Here is a 25716-nt window from a genome sequence, read left to right as displayed (position 1 = left end):
TTGGCAGAAGCCGGGACGAGTAACAGGCGCTCACTTTGCTACGTGGCACTCGGGATTCGACCCGCCAAACTGCCGACCTTCTGATCGACAAGCTCAGCGTCCTAACCCACTGAGCCACCGTGTCCCTGCGTCCTTGGAGGTCATCTAGTCCAGCCCCCTGCTCAAGCAGGAGACCCTTGCAGAAGAACAGAGTTGGAAGGGATCTTGGAATCCAACCCAACCCAATAGAATCCAGTAGAATCCAACCCAATCCAACAGAACCCAATAGAATCCAATCCAATCCATAATCATAATCCTAATAGTACAGTTGTAAGGGACCTCGGAGGTCCTCTAGTCCAGCCTCCTGCTCAGGCAGGAGTCCTTACACCATTTTGGAGAAACAGCTGTCCAGTCTTTCCTAGGAAAACTCCAGGTCTTAAAGCAATAAGGGAGGAAGCTCCCCAAAGACTGGGTTTTCAGGCCCTGCTCATGTTCAGAGGGATCCCCTGGGAACGTGGAGAGCCCACCCACCCACAAACCGCCTTGCTGAGAGGGTGGGTGGGTGGGTGGGCTTCCCACAGCCCTTGGGAGCCCAGGACTGGCCTCCAGAAGTCGTAGGCGCTCCAACGGAAATAGTCTGGGGGACTCCTGCTTCAGCGAGGGGTGGGGTTGGACTAGAGGACCTCCGAGGTCCCTTCCAGCTGCCACCGTCCTGCCCGCAGAGCCTGGCCTTTCCCAGGAGGGCCGTTTGAAAATCACAAGGGCTGGCCACGCCAAGCGAGTGGAAGGACGCCGAGAACTGCTTGCGTCGACCCCTTCGCTTTATTTCAGGAAGCGAAAAGAGAGGCAGGCGGGCGAAAGAGGGATTCGCACGCGGCCTGGAAAGGGCGGGAAGGCCGGCAAGTCCCAATTGCAGGACCCTGGCTCGGGGGGCCGCCTCTGGGCTGCCGGACTGACCGAGAGTAGGATACTGAATGGGTTAGGGTTAGGGTTAGGAGGTCTGGAGCTTCCGCAGGAAGAGAGTGGAGTTTTCTGGCGTACGCTTCGCACATTCACAACTGCCGGTTGCCCTTGCCAAGCCCGTGCAGGAGACCTGTCTGGCTTCTTTCACTGACAGGTATACTGACAAACAGAGGGAGGGCAGCAAAGGGACAGGGAAGGGGAGGGGGAGGGGGAGGGAAAGAAAGGAAAGTGGAAGGGAGGGAAAGGGAAGGAAAGGGAGAGAAATATACTGTATGGGAGAGAGGGAAGGAAGGAAGGAAGGAAGAAAGGAAGGAAGGAAGGAAGGAAGGAAGGAAGGAAGGAAAGAAGGAAGGAAGGAAATAATTCATACTACCTCCTCCCTCTTCTTGCTCCCCAATTATTATCAGATTCTCCATACTGGCTTTCCTGCTTAACAGTTTAGAAAGAGAGAGAGAAAGAGAGAGAAAGAGAGAGAGAGAGAGAGAGAGAGAGAGAGAGAGAGAGAGAGAGAAAGAAAGAGAAAGAAAGAGAGAGAGAGAGAGATGGAGAGAGAGAGGGAAAGTGTGAAAGAGAGAGAAACAGAGGGCGCTTTTATAGAAATAACCGGCCCACGAGTCATCACCCATTGTCATGGGAGAGGTCTCGAGTGACACCAGAACCTCCGAAAGGCCAGACCGGCCTGGCGACATTTGAGGAGGGGGTCACCGGCAAAGGCGAGGGCGTTGGCAGAGCCGGGCGCACGCTGACCCTCTCCAGCCAGACTTGGCCAGCTCAACCCAGCACTGCCCCCTGCTGCAGCTCCAGGGCAGGAGACGGTCTCCACCCTGGCTGGCCCCTTTCCCAGCTCTCAAACCATGGTTTGTCGCAAGAACGGAAGGGGAAGTCTAGGAGATGACCCGGCTGAGACCAAGGGAGGGGTCAAATGCGTTTTAAGTCTCCAGTCCCTCCGTGCCCACAAGGGATCAAATTCCCTTGACTCTCATCTAATTGGCGTTGACTGTTCGGATTCTCGTAGGGAGCTTCAGCCTGCAAAAACCTGATCTATCCATTTAAACTGCCTGGACCAGGGGTAGGCCACCTTGGCTCTTTTATGACTCGTGGACTTCAACTCCCAGAATTCCTCAGCCAGCATGGCTCAGCTTGGAAGCCTCTCCCTTTCCCCTCAGCATGGCTGGCTCAGGAATTCTGGGAGTTGAAGTCCACAGTCATAAAGCGGCCTAGGCCTAGGCCAGGGGTAAGAAACCTTGGCTCTTTTGACTCGTGGACTTCAACTCCCAGAATTCCTCAGCCAGCATGGCTCAGCTTGGAAGCCTCTCCCTTTCCCCTCAGCATGGCTGGCTCAGGAATTCTGGGAGTTGAAGTCCACGAGTCATAAAGCGGCCTAGGCCTAAGCCAGGGGTAGCCAACCTTGGCTCTTTTATGACTTGTGGACTTCAACTCCCAGAATTCCTCAGCCAGCATGGCTCAGCTTGGAAGCCTCTCCCTTTCCCCTCAGCATGGCTGGCTCAGGAATTCTGGGAGTTGAAGTCCACAAGTCATAAAGTGGCCTAGGCCTAGGCCAGGGGTAAGAAACCTTGGCTCTTTTGACTCGTGGACTTCAACTCTGAGAATTCCTCAGCCAGCATGGCTCAGCTTGGAAGCCTCCCCTCAGCATAGCTGGCTCAGGAATTCTGGGAGTTGAAGTCCACGAGTCATAAAGCGGCCTAGGCCTAAGCCAGGGGTAGCCAACCTTGGCTCTTTTATGACTTGTGGACTTCAACTCCCAGAATTCCTCAGCCAGCATGGCTCAGCTTGGAAGCCTCTCCCTTTCCCCTCAGCATAGCTGGCTCAGGAATTCTGGGAGTTGAAGTCCACGAGTCATAAAGCAGCCTAGGCCTAGGCCAGGGGTAAGAAACCTTGGCTCTTTTATGACTCGTGGACTTCAACTCCCAGAATTCCTCAGCCAGCATGGCTCAGCTTGGAAGCCTCTCCCTTTCCCCTCAGCATGGCTGACTCAGGAATTCTGGGAGTTGAAGTCCACAGTCATAAAAGAGCCAAGGTTGCCTACCCCTGGCATGGACTCCTTTCCCGGGCTTGACAAGAGGCCTTGTGTTCACCCCATAATGACCCAATGGAGTGGACCACTTAAAGGAGACCAGGCTGGGATCGGTCTCCCACTTTCCCAGGGCCGTCCACCACTGAAGGCACGGAGGGATTAGAAGGAAAACTCCTCAAATTTCCAGACGACACCAAAACGGCAGGAATAGCCAACATCCCAGAAGATCCAAAAGGATCTCGACAAACCTGAACGCCGGGGCCTATCCAACAAAATTAAATTCAATGTAGAGAAAAGTAAGGCCTTACACTCAGGTGAGAAAAACCAAATGTACAGGTATAGTATAGGGGGTACCTGGCTCAATAGTAGCAACTGTGACAGGGATCTCGGAGTCCTAGTGGACAATCCCTTAAATAGGAGCCAGCCGTGTGCTGCAGCTGCCAAAAAGGCCAACACAGTCCTTAGGCTGCATTAACAGAGGGATAGAATCAAGATCACGTGAAGGGTTAATACCACTTTACAAGGCCTTGGTAAGGCCACACCTGGAATCCTGCATCCAGTTTTGGTCACCACGATGTAAAAAAGATGTCGAGACTCTGGGAAGAGTGCAGAGAAGAGCAACAAAGATGATTGGGAGACTGGAGGCTAAAACATATAGGGAACGGTTGCTGGAATTGGGTCTGTCTAGTTTAATGAAGAGAAGGACGAGGGGTGACATGATAGCAGTGTTCCAATATCTCAGGGGCCGCCCCAAAGAAGAGGGAGTCAAGCTATTCTCCAAAGCGCCTCAAAGCAGGACAAGAAGCAACGGATGGAAACTCATCAAGGAGAGAAGCAACCTGGAACTAAGGAGAAACTTCCTGATAGTTAGAACTATTAACCAGTGGAACCACCTACCTCCAGAAGCTGTGAGTGCTACAGCACAGGAAGCTTTTAAGAAGAGACTGGACAGCCACTTGTCTGAAATGGTATAGGGTTTCCTGCCTGAGCAGGGGGCTGGACTAGAAGACCTCCAAGGCCCCTTCCAGTTCTGTTATTCAAGTCGAATTGCCTTTTGGACAAAGCTCCTTTGGGGCAAGCGTGACTTGGGATGATTGAGAATCTCCGTGGACATTTAGCCAGAATATGGGGAAGTACCACACTGGCTGGTAGAGGTTGTCTGGAAGTCCTTCATGAGGGGGTCTCCCCAGGAACAATGCCCCCCCTCCACTGACATCGAACCCACCCACCATCCTGCCTTTGTCCTCTGCAAAGTTTTTTCAAAAAATAAAATAAAATAATTGCAGACAGCTGGTCTGTGCTGCCGAGTCTTGGACACACCGAAGAGAAAAGACGGAGGGGAGGGGGGTGGGTGAAAAAAAACCCCAGCAACGAATGAGAATAGATTTACTCCCGTTCTAAATTATTCACACGAAAAGGGACTGCGCATCTTTTAACAAGCCATCGTTTTATGAACAAGGTTAACATTTTTACTTGATTCAGTAGAATATTATAAACTCTCCGGGGCCCATTTGAGGACTTTCTACTTTGCGCAAAAGGAACGGACTCAGCACTTTTGATATTATTTAGAGAATAAAATTAACCCTCCACGGCCCAGGCTGGGTATTTTCTCTCCCCCGTTAAATATGGTGTGCTCAGCAATTCCACCCACCCCCACCTCCATAAGTGTATATATATATATATAATTACAGGCTGCTATCCATCATCTGTAGGAGAATGTTTTTCTGACACTCCAAAAGTGATGCCGTAAGCACGTTCGCTAATAGAATAAATATTCTAAATATCTCTTTTATATTTTCATTTAAATTGGAATATTTTAAAATAATTGCAGACGGGCTAGCCGGGCGCCTGGCGCTGGGGCTGTGGAAAAGCAACCCAATTAAATCGCTTCCATTTAGGACGTCGGCCCTCTCGCCACAAAATGGGCACCTCTTTGGGATCAGTTGCAAAATATGGTTAGTAAAGGGTAATTCGCTGGCAAGTCTTGATGCCAACCTCTGCCTCTTTTTAAGAAGAGACTGGACAACCATTTGTCTGAGATGGTATATGTTCTCCTGCTTGAGCAGGGGGCTGGACTAGAAGACCTCCAAGATCCCTTCCACTTCTGTTCTGTTCTATTCTATTCTACAATCTATTCCTTTCCATTCTATTCTATTCTATTCCATATATTCTATTCTGTCGTATTCCTATTCCTATTCCATTCCATTCTATTCTATTCTTGTTCTGTTCTATTCTAAATTTTCTTTTCCTATTCCTATTCCTATTCCTGTTCTATTTTATTCTATTCCGTTCCGTTCCGTTCCATTCCATTCCATTCTATTCTATTCTATTCCATTCCATTCCATTCCATATTCCATTCTATTCTATTCTAATTCTATTCTATTCTATTCTAATTCCATTCCATATATTCTATTCCTATTCCTATTCCATTCCATTCTATTCTATTCTTGTTTTGTTCTGTTCTGTTCTGTTCTGTTCTGTTCTATACCATCTATAGTATTGTATTGTATTCTAAAAATTTCTTTTCCTATTCCTATTCCTATTCTATTCCATTCCATTCCCTTCTCTTTGCTGGCTGGGGAATTCTGGGAGTTGTAGTCCAGGCATCCGAAAGCTGCCAAGGTTGAGGGACACTGCCTTGGAGGTTTTATCTGGAAGATACTCCAGTGTCTCCTTCAACAGAATGGATTACTTTTCCTTCCTATGGGATCCTCCTGGGATCTGTTGGCACAATGGACCCCAAAACATCTTCTCCCGGCAGGGCTGAAATATCTGGAGGTTTGCCTGAAGGCCAAGGGAAAGCGGGACCTCTTCAGACAGACCTCAATCTGGTGCTTGGAAAACTTTCAGGGGAAGGAGTAAAAAATAAAATAAAAAATGAGGGCTCCTGCAGGGCCACATCTGACGGACCAAGTACAGGTAGTCCTCGACTTACGACCACAATCGGGCCCAACATCTCTGTTGTTAAGTGAGACATTTGTGAAATGACTTCTGCTCCCTTTGACGACCTTTCTTGCCTCCGTCGTTAAGTGAATCACGGCAAAAGATAAGCTAGTAAGTTGGCTGTTAAGTAAACCTGGCTTCCCCATTCACTTTGCCTGCCAGAAAAGTCGCAAATGGGGATCACGGTTCCACGGGACGCTCAGACCGTCGTAAGTGTGAGTCAGTTGCAGGAATTGGGTATGCCTAGTCTAAGGAAGAGAAGGATGAGAGGTGACATGATAGCAGTGTTCCAGTGTCTCAGGGGTTGCCCCAAAGAAGAGGGAGTCAAGCTCTTCTCCAAAGCGCCCAAAGGCAGGACAAGAAGCAACGGATGGAAACTAGTCAAGGAGAGAAGCAACCTGGAACTCAGGAGAAACTTCCTGACAATGAGGACAATTCACCAGTGGAACTCCTTGCCTCCAGAAGTTGTGAATGCTCCAACACTGGAGGTTTTTAAGAAGAGACTGGACAGCCATTTGTCTGAAATGGTGTAGGGTTTCCTGCCTGAGCAGGGGGTTGGACTAGATGACCTCCAAGGTCCGTCCCAACTCTTGTTATTCTGCAAGGGCCTCCTGCTTGAGGAGGGGGTCGGACTAGAAGACCTCTGAGGTCCCTTCCCAACTCTGATATTCTGACTTACTGCCTCTTGAGTAATTCCTATTCCCAGAACGACTGCGATGGCCCCAGATAAGTGTAGGGTTTGTTGTCACTGTGTGTTGGGGGGAGAGAGCAGGGGGGGGAGGCTCAGCTAATCTCAATGTACACATGCTGTACTTTGACAATAAAGGTTTATTATTATTATAAGGGTCAGCCGTGGCTATGCTCAGCACTTGCTTCCACAGTAACCAAGAGCAGGTGATCGCATAACCTGCTCAAAGTAGGACATGATATAATCACCTCTGCAGCATCCCGACATCCACCCGGCACTGATTAGCTGAATCCGGCTCTCCGCATGCAAAATCAACTCCCGTTTTTTATGGGCAGTGGAACAAGGCTAAACAAGTGGGAGGACTAAAGCGGAGCCGTTAAATCTGAGCCGGGCTCCCCCGCCTGTCATCAGGAAGAGCTGCAGGACTTAACTTTGATTTGAGTGTTTATTTATTTATAATGGCTTCGGTCTGCTTTTCATTAAAAGTAATCCCAAACTAGGCACAATTAAGCAGGCTCACGCCATAAAGAGAGCGGCTGGAGCGAGGATGATGAGGGCGGCAATATTGCCAGGAACGCAAGAGAGCAGCCCAGCCCTGGGCAAATAAATGCGCTGTCAGCTGGGCGCAGAAAAGCAGCAGGATGGAGCACTAGAATGACAGAATGACAGAGCCGGGAGGGACCCTGGAGGTCATCTAGCCCAACCCTCTGCTTGAGCTGGAGACCGCATACAATTTGAAACAAGTAACTGTCTGGTTTTTTTTCTTGGAAACCTCCAGTGATGGAACACCCACATCTTCTGGAGGCAAGCCGTTCAGCTGGTTAATTAGCAGAATAACAGAGTCGGAAGGGACCTTGGAGGTCATCTAGTCCAACCCCCTGCTCAAGCAGGAGACCCTAGGCCAGAGGTGTGCAACCTTGGGAACTTTCAGACTTGTGGACCAACTCCCAGAATTCACCAGCCAGCATGAGATAACAGTAATAAAATTATACAGGAGCTCATAACACGATACCCTTCCAACTCTGTTCTTCTACGTTCAATGTTCTATGGTACACATATGACGAAATTAAGTAGTCAATTTTGTAAGGTATGAAAAATTCAAGAGGTTACATACGAGTTAGAGGCTACGTTTTAAAATACGTTGATTCATAAAAACAGAATAAGTGTTCTGTATATTAATATCTAGGCCAGGGGTAGGCGACCTCGGCTCTTTTATGACTCGTGGACTTCAACTCCCAGAATTCCTGAGCTAGCCACACTGAGGGAAAGGGAGAGGTTTCCAAGCTGAGCCATGCTGGCTCAGGAATTCTGGAAGTTGAAGTCCATGAGTCATGAAGGGGCCATAGTTTCCCCCATGCTGGCTCAGGAATTCTGGAAGTTGAAGTCCACGAGTCATGAAGGGGCCATAGTTTCCCCCATGCTGGCTCAGGAATTCTGGGAGTTGAAGTCCACGAGTCATGAAGGGGCCATAGTTTCCCCCATGCTGGCTCAGGAATTCTGGGAGTTGAAGTCCACCAGTCATGAAGGGGCCATAGTTTCCCCCATGCTGGCTCAGGAATTCTGCGAGTTGAAGTCCACCAGTCATAAAGGGGCCATAGTTTCCCCCATGCTGGCTCAGGAATTCTGGGAGTTGAAGTCCACAAGTCATGAAGGGGCCATAGTTTCCCCCATGCTGGCTCAGGAATTCTGGGAGTTGAAGTCCACGAGTCCTAAAAGAGCCAAGGTTGCCTACCCCCTGCCCTAGGCCATTTATCCCACTAAGAGTGATACTTGTTAATTGGAAAACATCTGTTTTTTCCTCTGTATAGGCTCTTAAGTGGCCAGATGGTCACTGGCTCATCCAGTGTCTGAGAAGGAATACCCCAGTTAAATTCAGGGGGGGGGATACTTGGCCCCGTTTAAACAGAGTTAAAAAGAGCAGGATATAATCCATTAAATTGTCTTAATGAGGTGGGGCGGCACGTGAGAAAGACCTTGGGAGATTCAGGCTGGGAACGGTCGGAGAAGAGGCAGCGTAGCCCTCAGCAGCATCCCGGATGGAGAAAGAAACTAATGGGGGGGGAAGAAGACATGTACTTTCATTTATTTATTTAATTTTATTTTAATTCCATTTATATCCCGCCCTTCTCCGAAGACTCAGGGCGGCTTACAAGCTTAGCAGTAGCCTTCATTCTATGTACATGCCTGCTTGTTAGGGCTTTCGCCTTCCTCCCCCAGCGGCATTATTACAAAGTCAGCTTATTGCCCCCAACAATCTGGGTCCTTTTTGCCAGATTCTGCCAGTGCAGCTTTATAATAACGCAGAATTAGCTCAAGTAATGTGATTCCTATCTGGTTCACCCTGCGAGGCTGACATGACACAGCTTTATTCATATTGGTTAGAATTCCTACGATTCCTGGCTAGGATTTTTTGTTGTTGTTGTTTTTGTAGCCGTGGGAGAATGTCAACTGTTGGGGCAAAGGCCATCGCAGAGTGATATCACCACCGGCCAATATGTGAGGGGCTGCCACAAAGAAGAAGGGAGTCCACTCATCAAGGAGAGAAGCAACCTAGAACGAAGGAGAAACTTCCGAACAGTGAGGACAGTTAACCAGCTGCCTCTAGAAGTTGTGGGTGCTCCATCACTGGAGGTATTTAAGAAGAGACTGGACTGCATCTGTCAGAAATGGTGTAGGGTCTCCTGCTTGGGCAGGGGGCTGGACTAGAGGACCTCCAAGGTCCCTTCCAATTCTGTTATTCTGCAAGGGTCTCCTGCTTGGGCAGGGGGCTGGACTAGAGGACCTCCAAGGTCCCTTCCAACTCTGTTATTCTGCAAGGGTCTCCTGCTTGGGCAGGGGGCTGGACTAGAGGACCTCCAAGGTCCCTTCCAATTCTGTTATTCTGCAAGGGTCTCCTGCTTGGGCAGGGGGCTGGACTAGAGGACCTCCAAGGTCCCTTCCAACTCTGTTATTCTGCAAGGGTCTCCTGCTTGGGCAGGGGGCTGGACTAGAGGACCTCCAAGGTCCCTTCCAACTCTGTTATTCTGCAAGGGTCTCCTGCTTGGGCGGGGGGCTGGACTAGATGTCCTCCAAGGTCCCTTCCAACTCTGTTATTCTGCAAGGGTCTCCTGCTTGGGCGGGGGGCTGGACTAGATGACCTCCAAGGTCCCTTCCAACTCTGTTATTCTGCAAGGGTCTCCTGCTTGGGCAGGGGGCTGGACTAGATGACCTCCGGGGTACCTTCCAACTCGTGTTATTCTGCAAGGGTCTCCTGCTTGAGCAGGGGTGGGACTAGATGACCTCCAAGGTCCCTTCCAACTCTGTTACTCTGCAAGGGTCTCCTGCCTGAGCAGGGGGTTGGACTAGAAGACCTCCAAGGCCCCTTCCAACTCTGTTACTCTGCAAGGGTCTCCTGCTTGAGCTGGGGCTGGACTAGATGACCTCCAAGGTCCCTTCCAACTCTGTTACTCTGCAAGGGTCTCCTGCTTGAGCTGGGGCTGGACTAGATGACCTCCAAGGTCCCTCCCAACTCGTGTTATTCTGCAAGGGTCTCCTGCTTGAGCAGGGGTGGGACTAGAGGACCTCCAGGGCCCCTTCCAACTCTGTTATTCTGATCAGACAACAGAAGGGAAAGAAGACAAAGGGTCCCCTCCAGCCCAGCGCACATCCTTCTGGAATGTAAAGAATGTGCTGTCGTCAGCACATTGATTTTGTTTACTGTGCAAGCGTGCGCCACACACTTCACGAGAATCCAGCGGTGTACAACATGCCTTTTCTCATGCTGGAGACCAGGCAAATTCTTACCCATCTTAATTCTGTCAAATTGCTAGACGACTTGTTCTTCCAGACAAATATCCACAAAATATGAGGGGCTATTAATTGTGATGACCGCAGGCGGCCCTTGACTAACGAATTCCCATTGGCCAAGCAAGGCAGTTCTTAAGGGACTCATTTTTACGACCTTTTATGGCGTCGTTGTTGTGCAGGTCACAGCAGCCGTTAAGGGAGCCCTGCTTTCGTGAAACGAAACTGGTTTTTTCTCTACTACTTTGCTTGTCCAAAGCCGGGTGGGAAAGTGGCCAATCTGGTGACCCCAGGACGCCACAACTTTTGCAAATACATACCGGTTTTGCTAAGTGCCGAATTCGGATTGCATGCCTGTGCGGGGTTTCTGCGATGGCCACTAAGTGCGAGGAACGGTCTTAAGTTGTGACTTCAAATGGTCACTCAATGGAGGGTTATAAATTGAGAACCAGCTACACTGATTAGTGAGTTTCTCTCAACCGGGGGACACAATCAGAAGAGGGGCGCCCTGCTATTTGAAGACCCCCCCGGATCTTCGGCCTCAGTGGCTCTTAACGTCCCTTATCACAAAGGGAAATAATCCCCTTCAAATAATACCAGGCTAAGAGGCGAATCGAAGCACCAACATCCGGTGCCCAAATCCGAAAGCAGCAACAGACAGAAAGTGGTCCTGGGGCAGAATTGTTCCTCTAATGATTGGAAACTGATCAAGGAGAGAAGCAGCCAGGAACTAAGGAGAAACTTCCTGACAGTGAGGAAAAATTAACCAGCGGAACAGCTTGCCACCAGAAGTCGTGGGCGCTCCGTCACTGGAGGTTTTTAAGAAGAGACTGGACAGCCGTTTGTCTGAGATGGTCTAGGTTCTCCTGCTTAAGAAGGGGGCTGGACTAGAAGACCTCCAAGGTCCCTCTACAGCTCTATTCTATTCTATTCTATTCTATTCTATTCTATTCTATTCTATTCTATTCTATTCCATTCCATTCCATTCCATTCCATTCCATTCCATTCCATTCCATTCCATTCCATTCCTTATTTTCTATTCTATTCCATTCCATATTTTCTATTCTATTCTATTCTATTCTATTCTATTCTATTCTATTCTATTCTATTCTATTCTATTCTATTCTATTCTATTCTATTCTATTCTATTCTATTCCATTCCATTCCATTCCATTCCATTCCAATTCTTATTTCTATTCTATTCCATTCTAATTCTTATTTTTCTTTTCTTTTCTTTTTTCTTTTCTTTTTTCTTTTTTTCTTTTCTATTCTATTGTTTCTAATTCTAATTCTAATTCTAATTCTAACTCTAATTCTAACTAACTCTAACTCTAACTCTACTCTATTCAAGGAGAAAAGCAACCTGGAACTAAGGAGAAAGTTCCTAACAGTGAGGACAATTAACCAGCGGAACAGCTTGCCACCAGAAATCGTGGGTGCTCCATCACTGGAGGTTTTTAAGAAGAGACTAGACCAGGGGTAGGCAACCTTGGCTCTTTTATGACTCGTGGACTTCAACTCCTCAGCATGGCTGGCTCAGGAATTCTGGGAGTTGAAGTCCACGAGTCATAAAAGAGCCAAGGTTGCCTACCCCTGGCTTAGACTCCTCGGTCCAGTTACACATTCACATACCCCCATATTCCCTCAAACAGCAGGAGGAGCATCGGAGGTTGCAGCCCTACTCAGATAATAATAATAATAATAATAATAATAATAATAATAATAATAATAATAATAACAACAACAACAACAACAACAACAACAACAATAATAATAAGTAGTAGTAGTAGCAGTAGTATTCCAGGTGCCTTTTGGAAAAAGCACCTTTAGGATTAAGACTTGTGGATATCATCTCCCAGAATTGTGGACTTCAAACTCCCAGAATTCTGGGAGTTGAAGTCCACAAGTCTTAAAAGTTGCCAAGCTTGGACACCCCTGTACTAACTGAAGAAGCCTCCTTGCACTCCACTGAAGACGGTGGAGGAGACACCTCACTCCTTCACTGCAAGACGCACGAAGGAAAAGGACTCTACAGCCTTGGTCTGGCAAGCCGCAGCCAGAGGAGGAGAGAGAAGCTGAAAGCGAGCTGAATCCATGGTCCCCTCCCCTCCCCAACCCCATCCTCACCTTCTCTCCCAAGGGACAGTAGCCCTTCAGGAAGTCCGGACAAACCTCTGCTTTCCTGGACACGTAGACGTGGCTGTACGGGCAGTCGCTGTTGTTGCAAATCCCCTTCAGGAAGTAGGAACAGACGGGCATCTAAGAGAGAGAAGCCAAGAGGAGAAAAAAGCCAGTGAGCATCTTCTGCAAGTCAGAAAAAAAGAAAAAAATAAATAAAATAAATATAAACCCAAACCCATCCCCTGCACTTCACGGCGACGTGAGGATGTCGCTTCCTATACTGCGCCCTGGGAGAAACAGTTGCAGGAATTGGGAATGTCTAGTTTAATGAAGAGAAGAGTGAGGGGTGACATGATAGCAGTGTTCCAGTATCTCAGGGGCCGCCCCAAAGAAGAGGGAGTCAAGCTATTCTCCGAAGCACCTGAAAGCAGGACAAGAAGCAACGGATGGAAACTAACCAAGGAGAGAAGCAACCCGGAATTAAGGAGAAACTTCCTGACAGTGAGAACAGTTAACCAGTGGAACAACCTGCCTCCAGAGGTGGTGAATGCTCCAACACTGGAAGTTGTTAAGAAGAGACCGGACAGCCATTGGTCTGAAATGGTACAGGGTTTCCTGCTTGAGCAGGGGGTTGGACTAGATGACCTCCAAGGTCCCTTCCAACCGTGTTATTCTGCATTCTCTAAAAGTTCAGAAGAGAAGGACCAGGGGAGACATGACAGCTGTGTTCCAGTATGCCAGGGGTTGCCCCAAAGAAGAGGGAGTCAAGCTATTCTCCAAAGTCACCCAAAGGCAGGACAAGAAGCAATGGGTGGAAACCAGTCAAGAGACATTTGTGAAGTGAGCTTAGACCCATTTTATGACTTTTCTGGACACATTTGTTAAGAGAATCACCACGTTTTGTTTTGTTTTTTAAATTTGGATCACGTGACCGTGGAGGATGCTGCAACAGTCATTCAGTGTGACCAACGGTCATAAGTTTTTTTTTCAGGGCCGGTCACTAAGCGAATTGTTGTAAGTCGAGGGCTACCTGCAGTGTGAGAAGGGAGGGGACGGGGAGGGAAGAGCCAGCTAGAAGGCTAAAAGAGAAAACAAAGAGAGTTTGGAAGAAAGCAGAAGAGTTTATTTTTAATTGCCTTTTAACTGCGGGCTATTCAAATAAAGGAGTGGGCTCCAGGGCTCTCTTTGCGGATCGGCCGCGGCGTGACCATCCGCGGACGCCTTTAATGCAGCTTTTGATAGAGCGATCAAATTAGCTCTAATAAAAAGGGGATCATAAAGGCCCCCACCCACCCCATCACTGCAGGACTTGGCCCCTCCCAGCTGTCAGGGGTGGGGGGTGTGGGCTGTGGGGGGGGGGCTGAGCCATTACTCCGAGCAGCGCGTTTCTCTCGTTTCAATTAACCTCGTTTGCACCCTGCTACGTCCGTTGCAAATAACGGGAACATTAATGCAAAGCGCTCGCGCGCCGCGGCCATATTAGGCCGCTCCCGACAGAGGCGCCCGCCTTCGCGAGCCGGCGGCTAATGAACCCGAAACGGCACGTGAAATTTCCAAATTGCTCACCACAGAATTTTGAAGCTCTATTAAGGGGGGGGGGGGAAATGCTGATTCTTGTCAAGTCCCTCAAGGGGAAAAGCTGTTGCAACAGCAGCCTCGCCTCGGCCCGAAGCCCAGCCTGCCACTAACCTTTGTCTCCCATCACAGCCGTCAGGATGAAGGGGGGGGGGGGGGCCCGGGGCCCACCCAGGCCCGGCTGAGGAGGGCGCCAGGGGTCTGGGGGGGGGCTTTGCCCCGCCACGCATTCTCCTCCTCTGAATCCCCAGCTAGAGGAAACTTTAGGAACACACAAACACACACACACTCCCAATCTCCAACTGGGATGAGGAGGTCCAGAATTTTTATTTATTTTTTATTTTAATTCCATTTATATCCCGCCCTTCTCCGAAGACTCAGGGCGGCTTACAAGCTTAGCAGTAGCCTTCATTCTATGTATATGCCTGCTTATTAGGGCTTTCACACACCCCCAGCAGCATTATTACAAAGTCAGCTTATTGCCCCCAACAATCTGGGTCCTCATTTTACCTACCTCGGAAGGATGGAAGGCTGAGTCAACCTGGAGCCTGGTGGGACTCGAACCTGCACTAATTGCAGGCAGCTGGTGTTGCTTAAGGAGGCATTAGCCCACTGCTCCACCAAGGCTCCCCACTCAGCAGGCCGAAGGGGTAAAGCTGGGGAAGGGGCTACCAAACCTTCTGGGCCAGCTGGGCTCCTGCAGCCCTCACTAAGTGGCGGATTCTTGTCCAAAGATGGCTATTCTTCTCCTAGACCAGGGGTAGGCAACCTCGGCTCTTTTATGACTCATGGACTTCAACTCCCAGAATTCCTGAGCCAGCATAGCCGAGGTTGCCTACCCCTGTCCTAGGGTCTCAGCCCTTTAAGAGGTGAATTAAATAGAGCGGTTGGGGAAGAGTTAGCAATAAAAGGAAATCTCAGGCCTGCCAGAGATTCTAGGTTGTCTTAATTCCAGGTTGCTTCTCTCCTTGGTTAGCTTCCCTCTGTTGCTTCTTCTCCTGCCTTCAGGTGCTCTGGAGGATAGCGTGACCCCCTTTCCTCTTCTTCTTCGGGGCAGGCCCCTCAAATACTGGAATAGCTGCTATCATGTCCCCCCCTGGCCCTTCTTTTCTCCAGACTGGTCATTCCTAATTCATGCACTCGTTCTTCATAGCTTTTAACCGCCAGCCCTCTAAATCATCTGGGTTTTTTTTCAGCCTCCACTCCCCTGATCCACCTTGTTGCTCTTTCTTCTCTGCGCTCTTTCCAGAGTCTCAACCTCTTTTTTCTACATCGAGGCGAGCAAAACTGGAGGCAGCGCTCCAGATGTGGGAAAGCGGTACTAGAACTTCACGTGATCTTGATTCTGTTCCTCTACCGAAGCTGGTTGATGTGGCACCTTAGGTATGAAAGCTGGCAGGGTGACTCTGGGCCAATGGCCAGGAGACAGTGAGTTCTAGTCCCGCCTTGGGCGTGATAGTTGAGTGGGTGACTTTGGGCCAATCGGCAGGAGACGGTGAGTTCTAGTCCTGCCTTAGGCAGGAAAGCTGGCTGGGTGACTCTGGGCCAATGGCCAGGAGACGGTGAGTTCTAGTCCCGCCTTGGGCATGATAGTTGAGTGGGTGACTCTGGGCCAATGGCCAGGAGACGGTGAGTTCTAGTCCCGCCTTGGGCATGATAGTTGAGTGGGTGACTCTGGGCCAATGGCCAGGAGACGGTGAGTTCTAGTCCTGCCTTGGGCGTGATAGTTGAGTGGGTGACTCTGGGCCAATGGCCAGGAGACGGTGAGTTCTAGTCCCGCCTTGGGTGTGATAGTTGAGTGGGTGACTCTGGGCCAATGGCCAGGAGACGGTGAGTTCTAGTCCCGCCTTGGGCATGATAGTTAAGTGGGTGGCTCTGGGCCAATGGCCAGGAGACGGTAAGTTCTAGTCCTGCCTTGGGCGTGATAGTTGAGTGGGTGACTCTGGGCCAATGGCCAGGAGACGGTGAGTTCTAGTCCCGCCTTGGGCATGATAGTTGAGTGGGTGACTCTGGGCCAATGGCCAGGAGACGGTGAGTTCTAGTCCTGCCTTGGGCGTGATAGTTGAGTGGGTGACTTTGGGCCAATCGCCAGGAGACGGTGAGTTCTAGTCCCGCCTTGGGCATGATAGTTGAGTGGGTGACTTTGGGCCAATGGCCAGGAGACGGTAAGTTCTAGTCCTGCCTTGGGCGTGATAGTTGAGTGGGTGACTTTGGGCCAATGGCCAGGAGACGGTAAGTTCTAGTCCCGCCTTGGGCATGATAGTTGAGTGGGTGACTTTGGGCCAATCGCCAGGAGACGGTAAGTTCTAGTCCTGCCTTGGGCGTGATAGTTGAGTGGGTGACTTTGGGCCAATGGCCAGGAGACGGTAAGTTCTAGTCCTGCCTTGGGCGTGATAGTTGAGTGGGTGACTTTGGGCCAATCGCCAGGAGACGGTGAGTTCTAGTCCTGCCTTAGGCAGGAAAGCTGGCTGGGTGACTCTGGGCCAATGGCCAGGAGACAGTGAGTTCTAGTCCCGCCTTGGGCATGATAGAGTGGGTGACTCTGGGCCAATGGCCAGGAGATGGTGAGTTCTAGTCCTGCCTTAGGCACCGGAAAAAGTAATTATGTTGGGAAGAATTCACAATAAAAGGAAACCTGGCTGCCAAAGAAGACGGTGGCTGGATACCCTCAAAGCTGACGCCAGCCAGAGCATGGAATGACTCAAAGGAGTAATGCAAGATCGGAAGAGACGGGGAGACCACCCGGCCCAGAGAATCGCCAAGACTCGGACAAGACTGAATGGATCACATCATCATCATCATCAAATAGAGCCCTGGCCCTTTGTGACTTTGCGGCAATCAAACCGCTTTTCTGACAGCCAGATTTCCTGAGATGGCCTATCTTCAGCTTTCTTCTGGGCAGCCGGAGGTGAGTGGGTGCTGGCACAGGTCTGGAGGCCTAGGCCAGGGGTAGGCGACCTTGGCTCTTTTATGACTGGTGGACCTCAAGTCCCAGAATTCCTGAGCCAGCACGAGGGAACTATGGCCCCTTCATGGCTTGTGGACTTCAACTCCCAGAATTCCTAAGCCAGCCACGCTGAGGGAAAAGGGAGAGGCTTCCAAGCTGAGCCATGCTGGCTCAGGAATTCTGGGAGTTGAAGTCCACGCGTCATAAAAGAGCCAAGGTTTCTTACCCCTGGCCTAGGACTAGGCCGCTTTATGACTCATGGACTTCAACTCCCAGAATTCCTGAGCCAGCCATGCTGAGGGGAAAGGGAGAGGCTTCCAAGCTGAGCCATGCTGGCTGAGGAATTCTGGGAGTTGAAGTCCACGAGTCATAAAAGAGCCAAGGTTTCTTACCCCTGGCCTAGGCCTAGGCCGCTTTATGACTTATGGACTTCAACTCCCAGAATTCCTGAGCCAGGCACGCTGAGGGAAAAGGGAGAGGCTTCCAAGCTGAGCCATGCTGGCTCAGGAATTCTGGGAGTTGAAGTCCGCAAGTCATGAAGGGGCCGTAGTTCCCCCATGCTGGCTCAGGAATTCTGGGAGTTGAAGTCCACGAGTCGTAAAAGATTGCCGGCGGATAACACCCAGGGAGAGGGCCTTTTCTGTGGGTGCGCCTACCCTCTGGAACCAGCTGCCCGTGGAGCTCAGGACTGCCCCTGACCTACGCTCATTCCGCCGGGACCTGAAGACCTGGCTCTTTGAGCTCTCTGACCCAGGCTGAGAATTTTAACTGGGGTTTTATTTTCAGGGATAACTTAATCTTTTAATTCCCTTTTAACTTTGTATTTTATATTGATGTGATTTTAAAATGCCCTGTAAACCGCCCTGAGTCCTTCGGGAAAGGGCGGTATATAAATCTAATAAAATCTAAATTTAAAAGAGCCAAGGTTGCCTACCCCTGGCCTAGGGGCTTTTTAAAAAGCTGGCCGCTACTTCTGAAAGGTCCTATGTTGGTCACCCGAAGAGCTGGAACTGTTCGCCTACAATCCCCACGGTCTGGATAACCGAATTGAGAGTGCAGGTGTGCACCAGGACAATCTGACTCCATCCACCTGCCAAATTCAGGCTTGCTGACCACCTCAGAACCCTCAGCCAAGGCCCAGGGAAGGGAGCCTTCCTCCCCTCTCCCTTCAGGGGTCAAAGAGACCCTTCTCATCCGAAGGGGCCCCGTTCTGGGGTGTGTGTGGGGGTCCCCAACGGAGACTCCTGCCTTGGCATCAGGCCTCCGAGCGCCCCCCGTCACCTGCCGTTTTCATCCCAGGATCCGGATTAACCCAACTGGCGCAAATACAAACTAAGCAACAGCTATGGCAAAAGCAGTGGTAAGATGGGGCGTCTCGCTTAGCAACAGAAATGTTGGGCTCGATCGTGGTCGGACAAGGCGAGGGCTACCTGCACTTATCCTGGGGATCACGTGATCCTCAACTGGGGTTGGTTAAGTGAGGGGTCCCGTGTGCCCTCTGAGCTCGGTGGCTTTCTGCCAGACGTTTCATTGCCCAAACTAGGTCACATCAGCAATGCTAGAAGGGAGGGGGTGGGGTTTGCAGAGAGGAGGAGGAGGAGAGGTCCTGGAGAAGAAGACCAGAGATGAGGGGTCCTTGCTGCTCTCTGAGCTTGGTGGTTTTCTTGCAGGAGTGTTTGTAAAGAGGAGGAGGAGGAGGAGGAGGAGGAGGAGGAGGAGGAGGAGGAGGAGGAAGAGAGCTGTGGGGTCCTTGGTGTCTCTTGGCTGTTTGCTTGCAGATGTTTTATTACCCAACTAGGTAATATCATCAGTGCTAGAAGGGAGTGGGGTGTGCTGGAGGAGGAGGAGGAGCAGGAGGAGGAGGAGGAGGAGGAGGAGGAGGAGGAGGAGGAAGAGGAGGAAAGGACTGTGGGGTCCTTGGTGTTCTCTGAGCTTGGTGGTTTCCTTGCAAACCCTTCATTACCCAAACTGAGTAACATCACCTGTGTGCAAGTGATCAGCGCGAGGGATGCTATTCAGTTCGGTAACGAAACGTCTGCAAGAAAAGAGCCAAGCGGAGCGAACATCAAGGTGCCTTCGTTTCCGCCCCGAGCTACAAATATTCCCCTTTATTGGGGCCTGTAAGTTGAGGGAAGCCGGGCGCTTCCTAAGTGCCACGAAGGAAATGAATAAAACACATTATCCGGCGATCCTTCCAGCAGGCAAATCCCGGCTGTCAGCCAGAGAGAGGCCGAAGAGTCCCCAGCATAAAGCGCTGGGCCCTTCCCCTCCTCTGGGCACCCTCAGGCCGTGGGGAAGGGGCCTTAAAAGGAAGGGCTCAACTCGGGTTTGCAAGGAGGGTCCAAACGTGGCGGGAGACCCTTTGTCTGCGGGAGGAATTAACTCGCCAGCTGCTTTCTTGCGGCTCCGCTTTGATAAACGAGGCAGACGCCACCTTTTTCTGGTAATTACCAGGTTAACAGGGAGCTACAGGATCAAGTGCAGAAGTCAGCCAGGCAGCTATAAATCACCGGCAACCGGCTCTCACCTACACCGAGGAAGCTGCAGGGGGGGGAAGGGGGGGGCTCCAGACTGAATGAGGGGAGCAGAAGCACCCCGCTCTGCTTGCATTTAAAGCCCCCAAAGAATCAATCGGAAAAGAGCTGAAGTTGAAGTCCACAAGTCTTAAAAATGGCCAAGTTTGGAGACCCCTGCCCTAGACCATCCCAGTCAAATGGAAGTGGTGACAGATTTTATTTTCCTGGGCTCCAAGATCACCGCAGACGGGGACTGCAGCCAAGAAATTAAAAGACGCTTGCTCCTCGGGAGGAAAGCCATGGCAAATCTAGACAGCACACTAAAAAGCAGAGACATCACCCTGTCAACAAAAGTGCATATAGTCAAGGCCATGGTCTTCCCAGTTGCAATGTATGGCAGTGAAAGTTGGACCATAAGAAAGGCTGAGCGCCCAAGAATTGAGGCCTTTGAACTCTGGTGCTGGAGAAGACTCCTGCGAGTCCCTTGGACTGCAAGGCGATCAAACCGGTCAGTCCTAGAGGAGATCAACCCTGACTGCTCTTTAGAAGGCCAGATCCTGAAGTTGAAACTCAAATCCTTTGGCCACCTAATGAGAAGGAAGGACTCACTGGAGAAGAGCCTCATGCTGGGAAAGGTTGAGGGCAAGAGAAGAAGGGGACGACAGAGAAGGAGGTGGCTGGACGGAGTCCCTGAAGCAGGAGGCCTGAGCTTAAATGGACTCCAGAAGATGGTGGAGGACAGGAAGGCCTGGAGGAATGTTGTCCATGGGGTCGCGATGGGTTGGACACGACTTCGCAACTAACAACAGTCAAATGGCTGCCCGCTCTCTTCTTAAAAACCTCGAATGTTGGAGCACCCACCAACTTTGTTATTGTGGTAGCTGGGATCAATGTGCAGAAGGCAGAGTTTGAAGGGTGTTCTTCAAACTGGTGTGTGTGTGTGTGTGTGTGTGTGTGTGTGTGTGTGTGTGTGTGTGAGGGATGGGTTTCGTGGCCAAGGAATCAAGGCACAAGGAGCAAATCAGCTGGTGTGTGGGGGGGTGCGTCTCTCTGTGTGCGTGTGTCTATGTGTGTTTGTGTTGACTTTACCCTTTACACCAGTAAGCCCTGCTAAAGTGGCAGACAGACTCAATGCTGCCGAGCGGCACCCGGCGTAATGTGCTAAAGTGCCGCTACTTTAAGTTGGGATGCAAGAGACACACTCTGCACTCATTAGCCCCGTAACTGTGGGAAATGCTGCGTCGAGGGATGTGCAAATGAACGAGGTTAGGAAGTGTCGGAAACTTTCCACCCCCCCTTGCTGTCTCCGCAGAGAGCCACTTAGTGACCGAGACGACGAACCGACCTTGTCCTTTGAAATCTTGTGCGCGAAGGGACACGTCCCATCCGTCTTCTTGCATGCGCCGCGGAGGAATCTGTCGAGCGGACCAAAGAGAGGGTTAGGGTTAGGAGATCCAGAGAGTAAGGAGGGGACAAGGCAATTGTTAAAAGAGAGGTGCGCCTGATTTCATAACCTTTGTTTTTTAAACAAAAAAAAAAACCACAGTCATTAAGCAAATCGCTGCAGTTGCAGAAGGAGAGAGCCTGGGGGTGGTGGTGGAGTCAAGAGAGGAATCAGCCTGGCATTGTTACATTGTCATAACCACTCCTGACCCTTCTCAAAACCTTTTAACCCAAGCGCCCGTTCAGTGCCAAGCATGAACCGATTCAATTCTGACGTACAGGCATGAGCGATAAATCAGCTTAACCGGAGCCTCACGTGTGGTCCTTGTTCGTCACGCCCAACATTAAGAGAAACAGGCTGTCATCAAGCAAATTAGGGCTGCCTTCCTTGATTTCGCTCGCCGGACGCTGGCTGGGGAGATCGCAAATGGCGATCCCGTGATTACCGAGATGGTAAATACACGCCTGTTGCCATGCGCCTGAATGTTGATCACAGGACCACGGGGATACTGTGCAAGGACCGTTCGGAGTCACTTTTTTCAGTGCCGTTGTAACTTCAAGCAGTCGCTAAACAAATAAACGGTTGTAAGTTGAAGCCAACCATTGCCTAGGCTAGAAGCGGGGAACTGTGGGCCTTTCATGACTTGTGGACTTCAACTCCCAGAAATCCCAACCCAGCACGGGGAACTGTGGGCCTTTTATGACTGGTGGATTTCAACTCCCAGAATTCCTGAGCCAGCATGGGGAACCATGGCTCTTTTTTAAATAATAATAATAATAATAATAATAATAATAATAATAATAATAATAATAATAATAATTATTATTATTATTATTATTTAAACTTATATACAGCCCTTCTCCCGTGGGACCCAGGGCGGTTCACAAGGCAATTAAGACAATATAACAATACAAAAGTTAATAACAAATTAAAATAAATTAAATTATCCTTGATTAAATCTAAAACCCTTAACTCTAATTAAAACCCCCAGTTACAATAGGTTAAAAATCAAAAGTTCTCAGTCCTGGCCGGAAAGCTCGAAGAGCCAGGTCTTCAGGTCCCGGCGGAACGAACAAAAATTTGGGGCAGTCCTGAGCTCTACGGGTAACTGGTTCCAACGGGCAGGCGCGCCCACAGAGAAGGCCCTTCCCCTGGGTGTCGCCCTCCGGCAATCCTTTGCCGACGGCACCCTGAGAAGGCCCTCCCTGTGGGAGCGCACAGGACGAAGGGAGCTTGATGCCGGCAGCAGGTGTTCCCTCAGATATCCCGGACCCAAGCCATTCAGGGCTTTATAGGTCATCACCAGCACCTTGAATCTCACCCGGAGGGCAACCGGAAGCCAATGCAGCTCGCGGAGAAGAGGTGTTACACGGGAGTATCGGGAAACCCCCATCACAACTCGCGCGGCCGCATTCTGCACCAGTTGAAGCCTCGGAGTGGTCCTCAAGGGCAGCCCCATGTAGAGAGTGTTGCAGTAGTCCAATTGGGAGGTCACGAGCGCATGAGTGACTGTGCGCAAGGCATCTCGGTCCAGATAGGGCTGCAACTGGCGCACCAGGCGAACCTGGGCAAAAGCCCCCCTGGTCACAGCTCCTATGTGATCTTCAAAACTGATCCGCAAATCCAGGAGGACGCCCAAGTTGCGAGCCCTATCGACGGGGGGGTAATGCCAGCCATGCATGGCTGGCTCAGGAATTCTGGGAGTTGAAGTCCACCAGTCATTAAAGAGCCAAAGTTCCCCACCCCTGGCCTAGGCTAAAGGGGGAGAAAGCATATTTTGAAAATCCAGCAAATCCAGATAACATTTGGAAGCGGCTCAGAGAGAGACACAAGCCTAATTCACTGGAGCATAAGGAGAAGGAGATGATTTTGGACAGAGAGGACCGCTGGTTTGAAAGAGGGGTCCAAGAGCCCACCTATCTCCAAATTGAACACCCCTCCACCAACAGAGGGGGAAGAAGACGACATCAACTATCTCCAGTCCCCCACACAGTCCTTTCAGCAGTTCCAAGAAGGCTCCCCACCCATTTGCAACACTCAGGTGACCCCGAGGAGACAAATAAGACCTCCAGGGGGCCTCAATGACCCTCTAGAAGGATGCAAATGACCGGCTGTCTGCAAGGAGTCTAAATCCTTCCGTTTCCCCACCATCCGGTACGGAGCCGAAGAAGCTTCTGGGATGAGAAGCGAAACGCCTTCAAAGAAAAACCAGAAAGTCCAGTCGCCTCCTGGTTTGGGACAACCAGGACCTGGAGGATGGAGGATCTCCACAGACATCAGGTAGGACGATCTGACTGGCAAGTTTCTGTCGTGGCAAGCCGTCCTGAAACTTACAACCGTTTTGTTTCGTGACGAGGGCCCTCAAAGAAGGGACCGTTTCACACAGGCGTCCCCGGGGTCGGAATTTGGACGGCTTGGTAACCAGCTCGTATTTGATGACGGTCGCGTCCTAATGACGAGCGAAGCCAAGCAGGGAAGCCAGATTTGCTTAACCCGTCCCAACCCCTCCCCCCAAAGGTGACCAACGCTGCTGGGTTTCACTGGCAAGGCAGGCTGTGAAATAAAAGGCAAAGCTCATTTAACGGCTGTCTTGTTTAACACCAGAAATGGTGGCTCAATTGTGGTCGTAAGCGGAGGACTACCTGGGTTTTAAAAAGCTAAAACGTATCAAGAGTCTAAAAAGGGTGTTTTGCAACCTGGGCCGCTTTCAGAAGTCTGGACTTGCAATTCCCAGAATTCAGCTGTCCGTCTGTCTGTCTCCCTCCCTCCCTCCCTCCCTCCCTCAGCGCGGTGAAATGCTGGACGGTCAGCCAGAGGTCCGGCGTCCTGGCCAACTTCTTCCTCGTCCGTTGGATCCGTGCTTTTTGGGACAGTCTTGAGTTCGTGGCCTCGGCGTAACAGCCCTAACGGAGCCAGTCAAGCACAGTCACACGCGACAAGTCGAAAAGCGAGTTAGGGCAACTTGTCACAGCCGTCGTTAAGTGAGCCGATCATTAGCTTGGGGGGGGGTCGCTTTTGAGGACCTCCTAAATTGCAAGCAGCTGATTGAGGGGTGCTGCCGGAAGAGGCTGCCCAGAGCGGGGTGGTGGTGGTCCCAACTAAGCCACATGAAGGCCCGTGGACTTCAACTCCCAGAATTCCCCAGCCAGCATTCGCTGGCTGGGGAATTCTGGAAGTTGAAGTCCACAGGTCTGAAAGCGGCCCAGATTGAAAAACACTGACCTGGGTGTAAAAGGTGACACCCTAGCTGGGCTGTAACCTGAAATTTCCAGCCAGCTTTGCCGGAAGGGCAGAGGGAGAAGAGAAAGAGGAGAGACCTGGTGCAGACAGCCACTTTCTCCGGATCGTGGATGTACGGGCAGCTCTCGCCCCGGTTGCATTTCCCAAAGCGGTTGTAGTACATGCAATATTCCTTCTTTCGCTCTTTCCGCTGCTTGGCTTGGCGGATGATGGCGAGGCTCCGTTGCACAGCCCGGCTGCAGGGAAGGAGACAGGAGAGGCCAGGGTTACAATGCAGGTGCTTTGCAGAACAGCGTAACAGAGCGGGAAGGGACCGTGGAGGTCCTCTAGTCCAACCCCCTGCTCAGGCAGAAAGCCCTACAGAATGACGGAGCTGGAAGGGACCTTGGAGGTCTTCTAGTCCAGCCCACTACTCAGGCAGAAAGCCCTACAGAATAACGGAGCTGGAAGGGACCCTGGAGGTCCTCTAGTCCAACCCCCTGCTCAGGTAGGAGACCCTTACAGAATAACGGAGCTGGAAGGGACCCTGGAGGTCCTCTAGTCCAACCCCCTGCTCAGGCAGGAGACCCTTACAGAATAACGGAGCTGGAAGGGACCCTGGAGGTCCTCTAGTCCATCCCCCTGCTCAGGCAGGAGACCCTTACAGAATAACGGAGCTGGAAGGGACCCTGGAGGTCCTCTAGTCCAACCCCCTGCTCAGGCAGGAGACCCTATGCCATCTTAGACAAATGGCTGTCCAGTCTCTTCTTAAAAACCTTCAGTGTTGCAACATCCGCAACATCTGGAGGCCAGCTGTTCCACTGGTTGTCTTCACTGTCAGGAAATTTCTCCTTAATTCTAAATTGCTTCTCCCCTTGGGGTTGTTGTTGTTTTTTTGCGGGTGGGGGGCGGGCGTAGATGGGGTGGTGTGGGGAAGAACAGCAAAACCGAACTCCAAGAAAGAAACAGAAATGAGATGGAAAGCGGAGAACAGGTTGAAATTTCACCAGAACTGGACTTCCTACCTCCAGATTGCGTCTCAGGTGGGCATCGATCACTTTAATTCACTCAGTATCGAGTAGCCAAGCGTCGGAATGAGATTATTAAAGCATTTATTGAAAAAAAGCAGGGACAGGGTCTCCGGGTGCCGGTAATATTCAAGCAATCCGTTCAATAGCGATGGGGCTAACGTCTACCGGTTGTATTCATTAATTTGTTCATTGTTAACCTGCGTGGGCTTCGTTGCGGGGATTAAATTACTGCGGTGTATGAAAAGGTAATTTACATCTCCCTCTGAGCCTCTCTTGGGTCAAGCTCCAAAATTCAGCTTGGAAGGCGATGTAGGAGATAGGGAAAATCTAAGCCGAATCGAAGCGGCTGCCCTGCGCCCCTCTCCGATGGACGTGGGCTGTGGATGAGAGGCTTGGTTACTCCTAGGAGGCAGAGGTGTGGGTCTTGGCTAAGAGATCCCTCACGGCTGAGCTACTCACTTTGGATTTGACA

At 50.7% G+C, this 25716-nt stretch overlaps 1 protein-coding gene across 2 annotated transcripts in view; it reads right to left on the bottom strand.

The window, feature by feature from the left end:
• The window catches only part of ZC3H3 (zinc finger CCCH-type containing 3), a 204526-nt gene that overhangs the window by 35076 nt on the left and 143734 nt on the right, over positions 1-25716 (bottom strand). For both annotated transcript variants that reach the window (XM_083360057.1, XM_083360058.1), the window contains exons 7-9: positions 24312-24470; positions 20896-20965; positions 12519-12650 (exon numbers count right to left, since the gene is read on the bottom strand). In XM_083360057.1, the coding sequence (XP_083216183.1) occupies positions 12519-12650; positions 20896-20965; positions 24312-24470 (361 nt within the window). The remainder of the gene's footprint in view (positions 1-12518; positions 12651-20895; positions 20966-24311; positions 24471-25716) is intronic.

Source organism: Vipera ursinii (genome assembly GCF_947247035.1).
Source record: "Vipera ursinii genome assembly, chromosome: 3".
In the NCBI taxonomy this organism is placed as follows: domain Eukaryota; kingdom Metazoa; phylum Chordata; class Lepidosauria; order Squamata; family Viperidae; genus Vipera; species Vipera ursinii.
The sequence above is the reverse complement of the archived record's forward strand: the minus strand, read 5'-3'. Positions and strand labels throughout refer to the sequence as shown.